This window comes from Streptopelia decaocto (genome assembly GCF_964273445.1).
Source record: "Streptopelia decaocto genome assembly, chromosome: 16".
Classification (NCBI taxonomy): Eukaryota; Metazoa; Chordata; class Aves; order Columbiformes; family Columbidae; genus Streptopelia; species Streptopelia decaocto.
The window spans coordinates 2,428,438-2,444,940 of NC_138671.1; the positions used below are offsets into that span (position 1 = coordinate 2,428,438).

At 55.0% G+C, this 16,503-nt stretch overlaps 1 protein-coding gene across 1 annotated transcript; it reads left to right on the forward strand.

Moving 5' to 3' along the window:
- Nucleotides 1–3,352: 3,352 nt before the first annotated feature.
- On the forward strand, nt 3,353–16,147 carry FAM20A (FAM20A golgi associated secretory pathway pseudokinase; the record flags this gene model as incomplete). The annotated part of the gene is made up of 11 exons (XM_082067408.1): nt 3,353–3,663; nt 7,925–8,109; nt 8,521–8,571; nt 8,804–8,882; nt 9,898–9,990; nt 11,465–11,580; nt 11,975–12,155; nt 12,476–12,585; nt 12,934–13,015; nt 13,107–13,166; nt 15,479–16,147. The coding sequence occupies 11 exons, from the start codon at nt 3,353–3,355 to the stop codon at nt 15,741–15,743; spliced, it is 1,533 nt and encodes a 510-aa protein (XP_081923534.1). The 3' UTR covers nt 15,744–16,147.
- Nucleotides 16,148–16,503: the final 356 nt, after the last annotated feature.

Sequence of the window (16,503 nt, forward strand, 5' to 3'; positions counted from 1 at the left end):
TAATTTCACGCTTTTGGTGTTACAATGGTGAGATGAAGATATAATGAGCCCACAGAACACTGAGAAAAGTAAGAGTCTTCCTATTCAACTTTAGGTGTAGACTTTTTCAAATAAGAAAGTGACTTTGAAATGAATCAGAAAATGAATGGGGTCAGGATAATTTACTCAGTTTCCATTTCTCAGTAACACGTGCGGTGCCTTCAGCAGATAAGTGTAGCATTTACCCAAAATACCACTCAGGTTTATCACGAGAACAGATTGTTTTGCTCGGCGGGTGATTGTTTTGCTGCCATGTGAGGGGTTTGGGTCTGGGAGTGGGTGCGATGGGTTCGGATACATCGGGACAGTGGAGCAGCAAATGCAGAACTTGGCTCCTCCAATTCATGTTTTTATTTCCTTCGTAATACTGTGTAGCTGCCTTGGCGTTTAATCCTTGTAATTAATGAGAGAGTGAGAAAGGGATAGTTCTCATCTCTTTCTCCCTTTTACAAACATGATAATCTGCAGGGTGGGACTGGGTCAGCTCTGTAGCTGTTCAAGTAGAGTAAAACAGACAAAACACAGCAGACAGAAGCATATACCTTTTGGCAAGTAAGAGGCATCTCTAAGGAAGATTATTTTTCAATCAATAATGTGTGAAAGAATTCAAATTACATACTTACATCTCCAAATATTTTAAGTTGTGTGCCTGGAAAAAAAGAGAAATCTCTTTTGTTTATTAAAAAATGACATTGAAAATGACCTGGCTGGTTCCTATCTGAAATACAAAGGAAGTCTTTCTTAGCAGGAGATGTCATCATACATTTATTTAAAGCTTTAATGATATGTTTGGGGACATCATCTACGCCTGAATATTTCTCCATTGCAGTTGTCTGGAAGAGGGAGAAGAGGGAGCCTTTTTTTTTTTTAATCTTAAAATAGTAAATGAGGCCAATTATCTCATGGCAATTCCAAACGATAATTTGATTCCGCTTTAGCTGTCAGCATCCTATCAAAACACTTTTTACAGGTTAATTTTAGGAACACGTCCACCCGTCGCAGTCTGCTGGGATGAGCCCTGCGGAGCCTGGGGCTGCGATGCGGGATTTACCTCCCAGCCCTGGACCGCAGGGGCTGCTCGACCCCCAGCACAGCCCAGAACAGAGAGAACAGACCCAGAAACCAGAACATGGGGGCATGCTGAGGGATGTTTCCTATGGGGACAGGCTGAGACGGTTGGGGTGTTCAGCCTGGAGAAGAGAAAGCTCTGGGATTACCTTATTGAGGCCTTTCTTTGCTTAAAAGGGGAATACAAAAAAGCTGGGGACAGACTTTTTAGCAGGACCTGCTGCGGTAGGACAAGGGGTGATGGCTTTAAACTAAAGGAGGGGAGATTCAACCTAGACATGAGGAAGAGATGTTTTACAAGGAGAGGTGGTGGATGCCCCATCCCTGGAGACATCCCAGGCCAGGCTGGATGGGGCTCTGAGCACCCTGAGCTGGTGAAGACGTCCCTACTCATGGCCGGGTGGTGGATTCAAGGAGCTTTGAAGGTCCCTTCAACCCAAACTGTTCTATGATGCCACGATTTTACAGTAGGAGCGATTTTGCATTCCAGCATGTTAGGAGCTGGCAGTCACTAACACTTTGGGAAGGACCATGGTGCTTCAATTTATTACAGATTAATGGGATTGATTTATTATTTTTTGTTTCTTTTTAATTAGTCTCATTAGAAGCGAAACGATCTTCCCGTGGAACATGCAAATGACACAAAGACACAGCTGATGTTTTGTTCCCAGTGCATTTGCTCAGAATCAGCGTTGCAAACCAGGAAAGATTTAATAATGGTTTCTGGGAGAGATTAGCAATGGGGAAACAGCTCAAGGAGGATTAAGAGAGAAGCAAGTATTAGCCAGTTTTTTGATGGAGTGTTTGTCAAAAGTTGCTCTTTAAGTTTGAAGTGAGCCAATGAGTGCTCTTCAGAGGGCTGACGGCTGCAGAGCAGGGTTTGCTCCTGGTGATTCATTCGGGTTTGTTGAAATCCAGAGTTTGTTGTTAACTTCAGCTGGTTAATCTCATCTTTTTTAAAATTAAAAAAAAAAAAGAAGAAGAATCCTATTGTCAGTCCCAGGCCGCTGCTTATTATCGGGCTTAGGATGACGCTGGCCTGGGGAAGCTGCCAAGCTGCCCGGCCCATGGAAGAGCTGAGGACCTGGGTGTCCCCGCGCAGAGCGTGTTCCTGCAGCCCAACACCCCTCTGCTCCCTCCTGAGCAACGTGGCCAGAGAGCTGATTATTTTTCCTCTCTTTACACCCCCTTTTATGTCCTGAAAGCATCTTCTCTCCTTTGGTATCAGGAGGATCAGTGCTAAAGCTGGTGGGACAGATGCTTGGCCAACAAGCTCCACTGCTGCCTGTTCGCACGGCCCCAAAACCCCCATCCCAGCACAATTCCTGGAGCCTCCCTTTGAGGTTCCGCATGCAAACTGAACTCTGCTCCAGCCAGCTGAAAACACAATTGACTTTTCCCTCTTTCTGCAGTTTATTTTCTGTTCTCTCCGGAGCAGAGTGCTGGAGCCTGGCTAGTCTAGTCACGTTCCCTTTGTTTACAGCCAGTTTCTCCTCCGTTTCCCTCCCTTGGCCTGGTGCTCCTCAACCTGTTCCTCGCTGGGCTCTCCCGGGTCCCAGCCCAAGCATAACCCCACCGCCAAGCCTCCCCCAGCAACTGCAGGGAGGAGTTTCCTCCGCTATATTTTTTTTTGGTCATTAAGAAAATAAAAGCAGAGTCTGAAGCATGTGCTGAAGAGCGTCGCAGAAGGGCTGCAATCCCAGATCCGGGGCTGGGGTCCACCCGCAGACCCCCGGGGGTGTTTGAGCCCCTCGTCCCCACACCCCGACTCAAACACCGCCCCGAGTCACCTGCGGCAGCGACACTCGCCAGCTCCCAGCTCCTGCCACAGGTTTTGGTCGGGTGGACTCTCCGCTTTGGGGAGCGGGGGCAAAGCCCCGCTGGGGGATCCGAGGGGTGCGGGCAGCCGGGGGGAGCCCGGGCGGCTCGGGCCGCTGCGAAGGGACGGGCGACAGCGCCCGGGGCCGCTCGGCTGGGTCTCGGGAACAGCCCGTGTCCGCACCCCGAGCCCTGCCCGGGCCCCCCGGGCTCCCTTCACCCCGTTCCCCATCCCCGATCCCCCCGCCCCGGCCGCTCCCCGATCGCCCGCCCTGCCCGGTCTCCGCCCCGAGGTGCCCGCAACCCCCCGGCTCCGCCACTCGAGCTCCCCCGTGCGCTCTGCCCCGGGGAGGCGGCGGCGGCGCCGGCTGCTCCCCGCACCCGGAGCCGTCCCTGTGCCCGCGGCTGCCGGTTCCCCGCACCGGCCATGCCGGGGCCGCGCCGGGACCGCCCGGTTGTGCTGCTGCTGCTCGGAGCGCTGCTGGCGGCCGATCTCTACTTCCACCTCTGGCCGCGGGCGCGGCGGGAGCTGGCGGGGGAAGTCCCGGGCTGTCCCTGTCGCCGCCGCCGCCCCGCGCCCGCCGCCCCCCCGCCCCGCGCCCGCGCAGCCTCCGCGCTGCGGCGCCTCTTCGCCCACCCGCTGTACCGCGCCGCCGCCCCGCCGGGCCCCGCCGAGCCGCTGCTGGGCCCCCGCGAAGCCCTGCGCTACTACCGGCGGAAGGCGGCTCGTTGGAACAGGTGCGTCCCGCCGACACGGCACCCCCTCCCCGGGAACCCCCTCCCCGGGCGCCCCCTCTCCGGGCATCCCGTGGGCACCCCCTGCATGGGCACCCCCTGGCACACCCTGCATGAGCATCCCAAGCGCAGATACCCCCCAGGCACCCCCTTGCCAAGCACCTCCCGCACAGGTACCCTCTGCACGGGAATCTCCTGGGCGCCCCCTCCCCGGGCACTCCCTACATGAGCCCCCTCTCTCTGGGCACCCCTACCACCTTCCCCCTGCACATGTACCCCACCATCACCCCCCTCTGGGCAGCTCTCCCGGGCACCCCTCCTCAAGCTCCCCCTGCCTGGCACACCCCCCCGGGTGCCCCCTCGCGTCCCCAGCCCGGCTTGTGCTCCGTTTCCTGGCTCTCTGCCCCACCATCCTTCCCATCACCCTCCTCCCCACAACCAGCACCCCATGGACTGAGCTGAGGGGGGGGCTGTGGGGAGGGGGCTTTCTGGGGTGCTCCCGCTGCACTGTAAGATCCTCATGGGAGGGGAAAGGTGGCTGCGGGGGCACAGGGTGAGACCCTGTGAGCCAGGTCCTCCCATTGACAAGCGTCTCCTTTGCTCTGTGCCACCTTTTCGGCTCGGGGCAGAAGGGGAGTCAGCCCCCAGGCACTGAACCCCAAAGCCGGTTCCCTGCATCCACCCACCATTAGACTCACCTGCAAGGGACAGCAGCATCTCCTGGGGACCACTGCGGAGGTCCCTGTCCCAGCACTTTCCCGCTGCCCAGGTTTGGTTCCCGGTGTCAGAATTGGTCCCTGCTCCCGCCATCCTGCTCCTGCCATCCATGTGCTCCTTGCTGAGCCGCGTGGGCAGGATTTCCAAGTTCCCACTTTCTCCACTTCGATGCATATTCCCCTTATTCCTGTGGGACTCACCCAGCTCCAGTTTCAGGCGTGATTTGGCGGAGGAGATGATGGGAAGTGATAATGGAAGGAACCAAAGAATGACCTCCGTGGGCAGAGCAGCACCCAGGGCCTGGAGCCACCCCACGTTCTTGAGTGGGGTCACCCTGCAAGGCTCATCCCTTGCCTGAGTCAGTCTGGAGCAGGTTGAATCCTTCTTCCCATCGCTTGAAGTCCGTGGGCAGCGGGTTTGGGTATCCCTGAGGACACACACCATGGCCAAAGTGCCACGGACCCCTCTCAAGTGCATCTTCTTGGCACTGAGCAATGCCTCCTGAAGACACGGGGATTTTGGCAGCAAGACGGATGTTTCCCAAGCAAAAGCCCGGTGAGGATGAGGGATTTAAACTGAAGCAGCTCATAGCATGTACTTCATGGCTTCTCAAGCACCACCAGAAGCCCTGAGCACCCAGTGCCACATGCTGGCAGCAGTGCTGGCATCACATCCACACCAGCCTCACTGATGGGACAGCCCCAGCTGTTTGGTAACAAGTCTGCATTTCCTGGCTTTATTTCCTGCTTTGTTGAAATGTGCCATTATTTGCAACAAAGCTGTGGCTGCACGTTGCCTTCTGCTCTGAGGTTTGGTTACGATGTGGCCGGGAGGAAAGCTGCGATGCTGTTCGCCCTTGATTGACTTCACTTTGCACCTCCGGGAAGGAGAAGGGAGGCAGAGTATTGATCATTCCTCAGTCACTTTGAAATGAAATATATGGTGCTCAGAAGCTGGTAAAGCCTTCAAATAGCGTGCACAGGCCGAGGGGACACAGAACCGCTCCTGCCATTGGCACTGCAAATCAAACACGTAATAAGACGGCACCTGCCAGTGCTGATGTGTTTTGTGAGATGGTTTGTTTGCTGTGGGCACATAAGGATTTCTGCCTCACCAGAAGCATCGCAGAGCCTGTGTCTTCGACATGGGCGGTGGAAGAGCTGTCCCTGTTTGCCAAGAGGGAAGAGCACCCAGGAGCGCGTGGGTTTCTCTCTGCCAGCTCACAGGGTGGTCCCAGGACACAGCCCGTTTCGGGTACCACGTGTCCCACCTCCACGGCGGCTACTGCCCGTCACCGCGCTTTTCCCAGCACTTCAATTAGGACCGAGAGTTTGATTGCAGGATGCAGAACCAGCTGGAGAGAATGATGGGGATGCAGGAAGGAAACAGCAAAAAAAACCCATCCACACCTCTTCAAATCCCAAAAAGAAAAAACCCTTAAAAACTCCAGAGCTTATTTTTATCCTTGAAGGAACAGTTTCAAAACCCCAAACTCTAACTGGTTCGGTGCTGGGGGAGGCACGTGGTGACACTGTCCCCAGTGTCACCCCACACCGAGCCCCTCGCAGCCAGTGAGCTGGGGCAACCCTAGGGCTATTTATAGTGAGTTAGAAATGACCCCGGCTTTTATATCATTATGTCTTTCGCAGAGCTTTGCTTTTACAGGGAAATATTTCAGGAATCCTGAAGGAAAGGGGGAAGCAGAGGCAGCTGTATTTTGGGTCTAAGGGCTGGAAAAGGGGCTCGCTGGCCCCGCAGCAGCTCGCCTGGGTCAGGGACCCAGCGGGCACCAGGCTGGGAAGAAGCCGCCGTTTGGGAACTGCCCCCCCTTGCAAAACCACTGCATTTTTTTCCCCATCAGTAATCTGTTGCTCACTGCCACCCCGGGGGGGAGGACAACCCGTGTTTATGGGAGGCAGGACAGCAAATATGGTAAAATATTCGGGCAGCTTCCCTAGGGAAAAATCCTGAGTTGTTGTTCTGAATGACACAGGGGACTTTCTTGCCCCTGGGCGTGATGAGGGGGAGTTAAGGTCGTGCCTCAAAAACTCGTCCACGTTAAACCAGCTCGATGGAGAAATGCTCCGACACCCTCGTTCCTGACCACGGGCAGGTGGACTTCACGCTGTGCCTGAGCCGATCCGCCTGAAAGGCAAATACACGGGGAGAGGGACCGGGCTGCTCCGTCCTGCAGGTGCTCCCTGGCTCCTTTTCCTAGATTTCTCCCAGGACGTTACTGCCAGGAGGTTCATCTCTTGCTCATGGTTAGAACGGACAAACCACACTGTTTAACCTGCTGGGATGGAGAAGGATCATGGAAAAAAATCAACACAACCAATGCTTTCCTGCTGGTTTGAAGCAAAAAAAAACCCAGTAACACTCAAGAGGCAGAGCACTTCCCAGCCACCAGCACCAGCTTCGTGGCAGATAAAAACTGCAGAAAAACTAAAGGAGAGCAGGGAAAAGTCTCTTTTCATCTTTTGTATTTCCCTGAGCGTGTTTTGCTGAGGGTCTGCCCTGGGTCTATAGTGAGTTGTGTGGCATCTCCCTCCCTCCAGCTGCTCCATCCCAGCCCTGGTTCATGCCCGGCTCGTTATCAACCCCCAGCTCCCAGTTTCTTTCACAGATGGATCTTGGCACTTTTAGCGCAAACTGAACTTCGTTTTCCCTTTATCAGGACCGGCTACTCCATACACAGCTCGGCCGGCGTTAATCAGAAACTATTGCTCTGTCCTCCACCGAGTGGAATAAGTGACCTTTCAGTTGCAGTTTAGCAAAGCATGGGGCCCGGCTGTAGAGGTCTCAGGGTCAAGGAAAATGCTGATCAACTGGGGAGACATTTGGGGTTTATCATTGAACCTGGGAGACCCCTTTGGCTCCACCTGCCAAGAAAGGGCTGGGTCAGCCTTGATTTAAAGAGGAGATGGGCAGGACGCTGCCGGACAGCATTGAGCATCCTTGCTCACCGGACTGAGGGCTATGAATCTGGTCACAGAAACTGTAGCTCTTAGTGATTTTTTTCATGCCTGGGACCTCCAGCTTCAGCGAAAAACTCTGGTGGAGAAGTAACAACTGTAAAGACAGTGCTCTGTGGAGACTCCCCCAGACCAGACCCTGTTGTTCTCCCGGCTCCCTGGACACCTCCCTGCGCAGTCAAGACCCAGGTTACCTGCTGTCACATCACGTCCCCTCCCCAGGTCCAGCCTGGAGCCTGCAGTCCCCCAGGAAGCTCTTCGTCCATCCCACGGGCAGCGCTTGCAGTGCTGGATGTGCGGTTTAACTCCAGCCATGCCCTTACATCTCTGCTGGTCCTGATGTGGCAAGGAAAAGACAACAGAGTCCCTTGTGCTCCCGCTTGAGGCTGCTTTCCAAAGGCCAGAAGTCACAATTTGTGAGACCTTTGACCATCTCAGTCATTGCTCCCTGCCCACAGTTTCCTTACCTGCCCTGAGACCCCCAGCTCCGCTCCCCTGCACCCTCCGCGCTGGGCACAGCCAGGGTTTCCATCCCGCGGCTCATCCCCATCACCGTCACCACTCTCTTCCAGGCGCCACAAGCTGTACCGGGAGGAGCTGAACCTCACGTCACCGGCGGCACCGCTGCCCCTGCGGCCAGAGGCCAGTTGGCTCCAGTTCCACTTGGGCATCACCCGGGATGGGCTCTACCCCCGTGCCAGCCCCATCATCAACCGGCTCCTCCAGGACATGCAGGACCTCACCATCATCAGCGCCGGTAAACGGGGATGTGGGGAGCTGCATGGGGCTGGGGGCTCCGCCCCCCCAGGACACTTTTGGGAACAAGCCTAGGGGTGTGACTCACTGGAGGACACCCCGAGCCATGTGCTGGCATCCCAACAGGTTTTGTGCTGCGTGGTCGCCGTGTCCTTACCTTGAGGTGGGGGGAGGACCGGGCTGTGGCCCTTCATGCAGCATTTTTTGGTGCCAGCCCTGCTGGGGACCCGTTTCATGGCAGTTTAATCCCAACCTGCTGCTCAGCCCCCCACCAGGGGACTGTACCTCTCCTTGTGCACCAATGGCACCGGGGCTGCCGGGCCGGGTCGGGGGGCAGGAATGGGCAGGGACAGGGCGGTCAGCAGCAAGACAGCGAGCCCGGGGGGTCTCACGGCTCCTCCTGCCCTTGCAGACTACAGCCAGGACGAGAAGGCGCTGCTGGGGGCCTGCGACTGCAGCCAGGGTGAGTGCGATGCTGCGGGTCCCTGCGGGTCCCTGCTGCCCCCACCCCGCCATCGCTTCTGCTGACCCCAACCCCTCTATCCCAACCTCAGCAAGGGAAATGCAGTGCCAGGCTCTTCTTCCAATTAAAGCTGGAAGGAGCTGGGGAATGCACTTACTGGGAGGGGGGAACACACCGAATTGTGCCCTAAGTGTGTAACCGTTGCCTCACCAAGTCCCCTTTCCTCCCCAAGTGGTGAAGCCCAGCGGCGTGCACCTGAAGCTGGTCCTCAGGTTCCAGGATTTTGGGAAAGCCATGTTCAAGCCCATGAGGTAAGGCACACCAGCAGGGCCCCCGGAGCCCCCTGCAGGACCAAGGAGCCCCACAGCGTGGGGTGCGAGCATCCTCGGCAGGGACAGCTGCATCTTTGCTCTCCTGCGCTCAGCTACCCTGACAGCTCAAAAACTTTAATTATCATTGGCTCTTTGTGCCATCCCAGAGCCAAACGTGGGTAAATCCCGGTGTTCCCACCCTGCTTAGTGATGCTGGAAATGTCTCAGTTCAGAGATGCAAGATGGCAAAGGACCTTGGGACACTTTGCCATTAGGGATTGCCCATTTCTTCCTCCCCCCCAGCTGACTTTGTGTTTTACCTTGCTTCTCCTCGGATTCCCCAGAGGATTTCCCAGAAATAAGCCATCAGTCCCGGTCACCTCAGGCAGGAGTTTTAAATTGCTTCTGCGCTTATTTGTAGCCCCTTGGGACCCTTCGGTGACAGCACAGCGGCGGGATGGTTTGTTCTGCAGGAAGCCGCCGGCTCCTCTCCCCTGGGGTTCCATCCACTCTGCCTGGTGTCCCGCAGGTCTGGGAGAGGAAGGACAGTGTCCATGCAGGCAGCTGAGCCAGGAGGGCTCAGCGACACCTCTGGGCTTTCCTGCAATACACGTCTGCTCGGGAGGCTGAACTTGCAAATGCACATGCTGCACATATTGGGGCACTGGGTGACAGACAGAAAATGCAATTAAATGAACTAGTGTTCCCATCTCAGGGATATGAGGGCATCACGAGGAGTGCAGCGCAGCCTGTAGCATCCCCCGGCATTAGACCCACTCAGAACGCTGTCCTAAGTGGGTCTGAACTCTGGCACAAAGGGTTTTGAAGCCCAGGGTCAGCCTTTCTGTCCCCTTCACCCATTGAGCACCAAGACAGGGCACACGTGCTGCTCCCGGCACAGCAGGTGACGGCACATGGCGGCCGGTCCCAGGTGCGCTGTCCTTGTGCCACCGCTTTGTGCCCAGGCTGCCTGGCAGCCGTGCCCGGTTCCATTAACCCCCTTGGTCCCTCCCAGGCAGAAACGAGAGGAAGAGACACCCGAGGACTTTTTCTACTTCGTTGACTTCCAGCGGCACAACGCTGAGATCGCCGCCTTCCACCTGGACAGGTAGGGACCTGCCTGGCGCCTGGTCCTCTGCCCATGGACAGCCTCGGCGGGGGAACCTCAGGACATGAGGAACATTGTGCTGAGCCCCGCAGAGCTGCTTGGCCTTCCATAAGTGATCACTTTGCAGCACCTTTTGGGAGCTGCTGCATTATTACACTTGGGGATGGGGCAGCTCTGGCTCTCTCCTGAAGCCCAGGAACAGGCTGGCAGATGAAGCCCAGGTTGGGAACGGCTCAGGCGTTTGTCACGTGTGGTCCTTCCTGTGCATCCAAGTGCAAAGATGAGCTGGATCCCCTCCCGCTGAGGGAGTGCCACGGTCCTTCTGCAATCAAGGCGCGTTTTGGGTTGAGATAAACTGCGGCGATGCAGTTTCAATCCTTCAGCTAGTGAGCAATTAACATGGCACCTCTTCCCAGTAGGCTTTGCATGTAATAAAATCCAAAATATTAATAACCTTATTAGATGAGGAGGGCAGCAGCCACCTTCCCCTCGATGAACATGGAGGGAAAGCGATCCCTGCTGAGGATGGTGGGCGAGGGGCTCCAGTTCCTGAGCCCAGCTTAGGTGAGAATCAGGACTAGACTGTGAGTCCTGCAGCTCAAACTCTGAGCGAGGGAGCGAAGAGCTGGATTCCCAGCTCTGCCCCTACGTCCCCACAGCGACTCTGCTTGACTCACCTCCCCTCAGCTCGCTCCAGCGCCAGGAAAATGAGGCTGGACTGCTTTGCTGAAGCGCGTTGTGGTTTTTAGAGCTGAAAGATGCTAGATGAAGCAAGTGATATTTTTTTTTCTTTAAACATTGCTCAATAAGTCACAGGCTAAATCCTGCTTTGTGCCGTGTTCTCAGGAGCAGAGGGCATTACCCAGGGCGCAAAGCCCAACGTGAGCCTGTTCACCCCGTGTTGCTGACTCAGCCGTCAACAGCAGCTTTGCACTCACCGACATGAATGCCTTCCTGCCCCAGGCCCTGATTCTTTTAAGAATATTTGAGATGAATCAGCTGGCCGTGGGTGCCTCGCAGTGGGGTGATGCCTCCTCGCCTCCCGCTGTCTCAGCCGCGTTGTGCCCAGCTCAACTCATCCTTTGCTGTGTCCAAACCAACATCGTAGAAGGGCCTGAAGGGCTGTTCTGGCTCCTGAAGGACCCGCTTGTGTGTGAGGGGATGGGAGAGACCAGTTATGAAAAATACACGAATCCTGGAGAACATCCAGATTGCTCCAGGCGGCAGCTATTAAAATACCAAAATATGAACTCAGCCGTGTTTTGGTCCAAAAGGTAAAATGATCCTGGCTATTTCTGGCTAGAAAGAAGCTGGGAGGAAAAAAAAACAACAACTCCCTGTGTGTGCAATCATCAAAATGCCCCTGGTTCACCAGTGGAAGGCAGGAGGGCAGCATCTGCTGTCCCATGTCCCCCTGCTGTGCAGTGACGTCCCTTTGCACCACGGGCTCTGAGCCTCTGTCCTTTTTGTGCAGGATCCTGGATTTCCGGAGGGTTCCCCCCACAGTCGGGAGGTTAATCAATGTCACCAAGGAGATCCTGGAGGTCACCAAGAACGAGATCCTGCAGAGCGTGTTCTTTGTCTCACCAGGTAAGCGAGCGCTTGGCTGCTGTGGGCTGGGAGATGTGTTGGTCCGTGGTGGGAAGGGCAAGGTCTACCAGCAACCAGGGCTGCTGGGACTCGTGCTGTCAAGCAGAAATTAAACCCTTGGGTGACATGTGCACAAAGCCATGGTGACAGCAGAGGTGACCCTCAGCCTCCAGCTGGAACCATCTGCCCAATCTACTCACCTGCCCAACTTTTCCCCTACCATGGGACCAGGTCTGTTCGTTGACCAGAATCCAGGTGTTGTCCATGACTTGGCAGTTTCACATCTGTGATGTGGTTACCAGCACGCGATGGGGAAGAGCTCAGTCCAGGCCACCTTCCAGCCTCCTGCAGATCGTAACTCCTTTCCCTGTTCTCCCCTCTCTTCTCTTCCCAGCCAGCAACGTCTGCTTCTTCGCCAAGTGCCCGTACATGTGCAAGACGGAGTATGCGGTGTGTGGGAACCCTCACCTCCTGGAAGGGTCCCTCTCCGCCTTCCTGCCGTCCCTCAACCTGGCGCCACGACTCTCCATCCCAAACCCATGGATCCGCTCCTACTCATTTGACGGAAAAGAGGAGTAAGTGGGTAAATGATGTTGCTTCCCACATCTGCATCGCAGGGAGAAGGAGCAGGGGACGGACATGCGGACAAACGTACAGAAATTGTACGCCCAGGCAGAACAAGGCCAAGGTTCAGAGACTGCCCATAATTAGTCTAATAGCTCTCAATGCCTGGGCATCAGCTGGGGTTGATTTCTAGTCTCCTGCATGCAGAGGGAAGGAGATTTAAATCCTCCTCCTCTCCATCTCTGCATCGGAGAGCAGATTTGGGGTGCAGGTGGGAAATGGCAACAGCGACCCCCAATTGCATCTCCCCCTTCTCCTCCATCTCCTGCAGGTGGGAGGTGAATCCGCTCTACTGTGACACGGTGAGGGAGATCTACCCCTACAGCAGCGGCAACCGGCTGCTGAACATCGTTGACATGGCCATATTTGACTTCTTAATAGGTATGATCAAGGGGGAAATAACTTTCCTTCCATGTGGGTCTTCAGCATCAGTCTGTCTGTCCTCGCACAGCACGGTATTTCCCAAAGCCATCCCTTCTGCTCCAGAGGCAGTTTTTGGGGGGCTGCTGTCCTCCCACAGCCAGTGCACCCCCTCCTGATGTGCAGGCAAGGGGGAGCCCCCAGGTCCACCCTACCCACTCCCCAGGGGGGCCATGGGATGGAGGCAGCAGCTCTGAGCATCTTAGACCCAAGGCAACAAGGATTTTGTGCAGATCTGAAAGAAAACACAGGATCATTTAGAAAACGGCTTGGTCATGGGAAACTGTTTCTGTGTCTGCCCTTCACCAGGGAACATGGACCGTCACCACTATGAGATGTTCACCAAGTTTGGGGACGATGGGTTCCTCTTACATCTGGACAATGCCCGAGGGTGAGGCTGGGGGAAGATGCAGGTCGGTGGGGAAGGAGGTGGGGAAGGAGGTGGGCAGCACCAAAACTCTGCGCTCTCTGCTCACCCCCAGGTTCGGGCGCCATTCCCACGACGAACCCTCCATCCTGGCCCCGCTGTCGCAGTGCTGCGTGTGAGTACCAGCCCCATCTTCCTGCCCAGACACGCTGCTGCTGGGTGTCACCCGCGCCGGGCTCCATCAGCTTAGGAGTCACAACTTGTCCCCGAAATATCCCCTTTTCAGGGGATAAGCTTCTATATCAGAATTTGAAGCTCCACGGTGCTGCAGCCCGCAACAGCGTCATACAACTATTCCTCCTGGACGCTCTCCTGTTGAAGCTAAACGGCCTTACAAGGGTAAAAGACCTGATAGACCAGGAGACAGCGTCTGTGGATCAAACCCTGCCAGAGGTGTCTCCTGGCACTTCTTAGCCCATCACCATGAGGTGCCATCAGTGCTATTGGTCTGACACAAAGCTCAGAAATCTCCATCCAAAAACCTGGTAGAACTTTGATACAGTTGATCAGGTTTCTTCTTCCCATGGCATTAAGGAGCAGCTCATGAATTTTGCTATTTGAATCCTTTATTCTCCCTTTATTAAGGCACATAAATCATCAGCTGAAAGTTAAATTTAAGAGACAGAAAAGGCAGCTCTTGCCTGGGGTTTCTCTTTGGGATGTGTCCAACCTGTTTCCTCCCTGTACCTGCCCCATCTCAGCCTGGGGAGTCACCGCAATCTCTCCGCACACACTTGTGTTCTGCCCGGTTCTCGTGCAGCTGTGACTGATCCCCACGGGGTCAGACCATCCCGCTCTCCACCCCGAGCCCGGCGCCGTTGGGCCCAGAGCAAACACAGCTGCTGTTTACCCGCAGCAGCTCCTGGGAAGCAGAGCACACGCGTGCCGGGTGTTCACTGCTCCGTCTGCTCTGCACGAGGGTTCCCCGGCAGCAGCAACACCTCAGCCCTGCTCCCGCAGCCGTTTGAAGCCTCACTGCCAGGCTTAGCACTTGGCCAATTTTTAATTGTATTATTTTTTTAAAATGTACAGGAATATTAATGCAAAAGGGACCTATAAGAAAGATGGGGACAGACTTCTTAGCAGGGACTGTTGCGATGGGACAAGGAGTGATGGTTTTAAACTAAAGGAGCGGAGATTCAGGCCAGACATGAGGAAGAAATTGTAGCCCCTGAGGGTGGTGAGAGCCTGGCCCAGGTTGGCCAGAGAGGTGGTGGATGAACCATCCCTGGAGACATCCCAGGCCAGGCTGGACGGGGCTCTGAGCACCCTGAGCTGGTGAAGATGTCCCTGCCCATGGCTGAGGTGGCACTGGATGGGCTTTGAACATCCCTTCCAACCCAAACCATTCTCTGATTCTACGATTCTCAACCAGGACAGCCACTGTTTCAGTCCCCTGTCCCCATGCCAGCACAGTGCGGGGGGCAGCCAGTCACAGCATCTTTGTGCAGCACAACGGGACATCCCTGGGCAGAGACGAGCGTCTCACCGGGATGCTCCAGCACCCGGAGCAATTCAGCGACTGCTTGGCCAGTCCCAGCAGCAGCAACAAGCGCTTTCCCTGGCATCCGAACAGCACACGTGTCCCGTTGGAGCTGCAGAGCCAGGTCACTGCTCCCAGCCGGTGCCCTGGGTAAACAACAGGCACACGAAGGCAAATTCGGGAGCTGGTTAAAATGTTTCTGCCCGCACCTTTTTCCATCTGAAAATCCTGGCTCAAGCTAAATAGGAATGGCTCCATGGACACAAACTACTTCACTTCCAAAATTTAAAGGGTGATAATTAAAACCACTGATTGATTTCAGTGTTAGAGATGCTGAAGCCAAAACGCTTTCGCTGAGGATTAAACAAATGACTTCAGAATACTGAGTTTTGTTCCCAGAAGTGTTCCAAGATTACAGCTTTTCATCCCACTTTCTGTCAAAGCGAAATTACATTTAAATCTCAGTACCTCTTAAGATGAAAAGTCACAGTTATTCTTTTTGCTCAGAGTTTCGACGGAAGATTTTTTTCCCTCATTCATGCCTTTCCATCATCCCTCCCCTTCTGCCCCCAGTCCATAAATGTCACCTTTGGGAACATGGGACCACCCTGCAGTAATCTGGGGAACCAGGTCACTGCTGACTCAGAGGAAAAACACTCATTACTGAGAACTTCTGTCATGTTTGCCTCTCTGATGACAGAAATCTACAGTACAAATACTCTGCAGCTTGGAAAAACAAAGTAAGAAGCAGAGCTTTCTGCAAAAATGTTCATTTCCTTCAGAAAGGAAAAGCTTTTGTTCCAAAGTTCTTTGTCCAGTATCTTTACCCATCTCTGCCCTCCCTCCTTCCCCTGCTGCCAAGGGGCTCAGACAGATGGGTCTTGCTCGGATGGCACAAAAGGTTTGCATTGAGATGTCTAATGTTTTCTTTTTGTTTTTCCCAGAATAAAGAGGACAACGTTACGACGACTCCAGCTCTTGGCTGAGGCCGAATATCGGCTCAGCGACGTGATGAGGGAATCGCTCCTCCAGGACCGCCTGGCCCCCGTCCTCACCGAACCCCATCTCCTGGCGCTGGACCGACGGTTACAGCTCGTCCTGGCAGCCGTCGGGAAGTGCATAGACACGTATGGAGAAGCCAAGGTGGTGGCCAACGACACCGCGCAGCCCGAGCCTCTCGCGTCCGACAGAGCGAAGCCGACCACCTAAACAGCCCTTGGCTCCTGCTCGGGGGTAGGGAAGACCCCTGCAAGGCAAGCGGCAGGTTTGAATAGCTGGTGGTTTCCACCTACAAACACTTGCAGAGACTGAGAGGGGAAACTCTGCAGATCTTCAAGAATCGCACTGGGCTTCTGTGCTGGGTGCCCCAGCAAAGCTGCTGCGCTTGGCCGGGGAGTTGTGGTCTGAATGCAGCAGATCTTTACATCCTGAGCACCAGCTCTGGTGGAAAAAGCAGAGATATCTCCCGTTCTACGCTCGGTCGTGCCCTTGGGAGGGTGGGGGAACATGTGGCCGCTGGTTTGCTGAACCCGCATGGGATCGCGGTCTTGCTAGCGAAGGACACCAACTACATCCAGGGATGAGGCCTGAATAAAGAGATGCCAAGAGAATTTTCCTCTTGTTAAGTCTATGTTCTGTAATCAAGACTGTGTATTTGAGAAAAGAGCAATCCCACCTCACCAGGGCAGTACCCACCACTGAGACAAGCTGGAACGTGGGTTCAGACTGAAGAGCATCTGCACAGGGCTCTCCAGACCCGTCCCTTGTCTCTTGGTCTCTTCAGCAGGGATCAGTCCCCTCCGCTTCCATCTGTGCATGCCACAGTAAAACCGCTCCTACATTTACCTGTCTCACAGGTGGAAGAGCCAGTTCGGGTTATAAGAGAAAGGCGGGTACGTGTTGCCTTTGATCCCAAGGAGAAAAAACAAACCAAACCCACAGAACACAACTAAACCAAACTGCTCAGAGG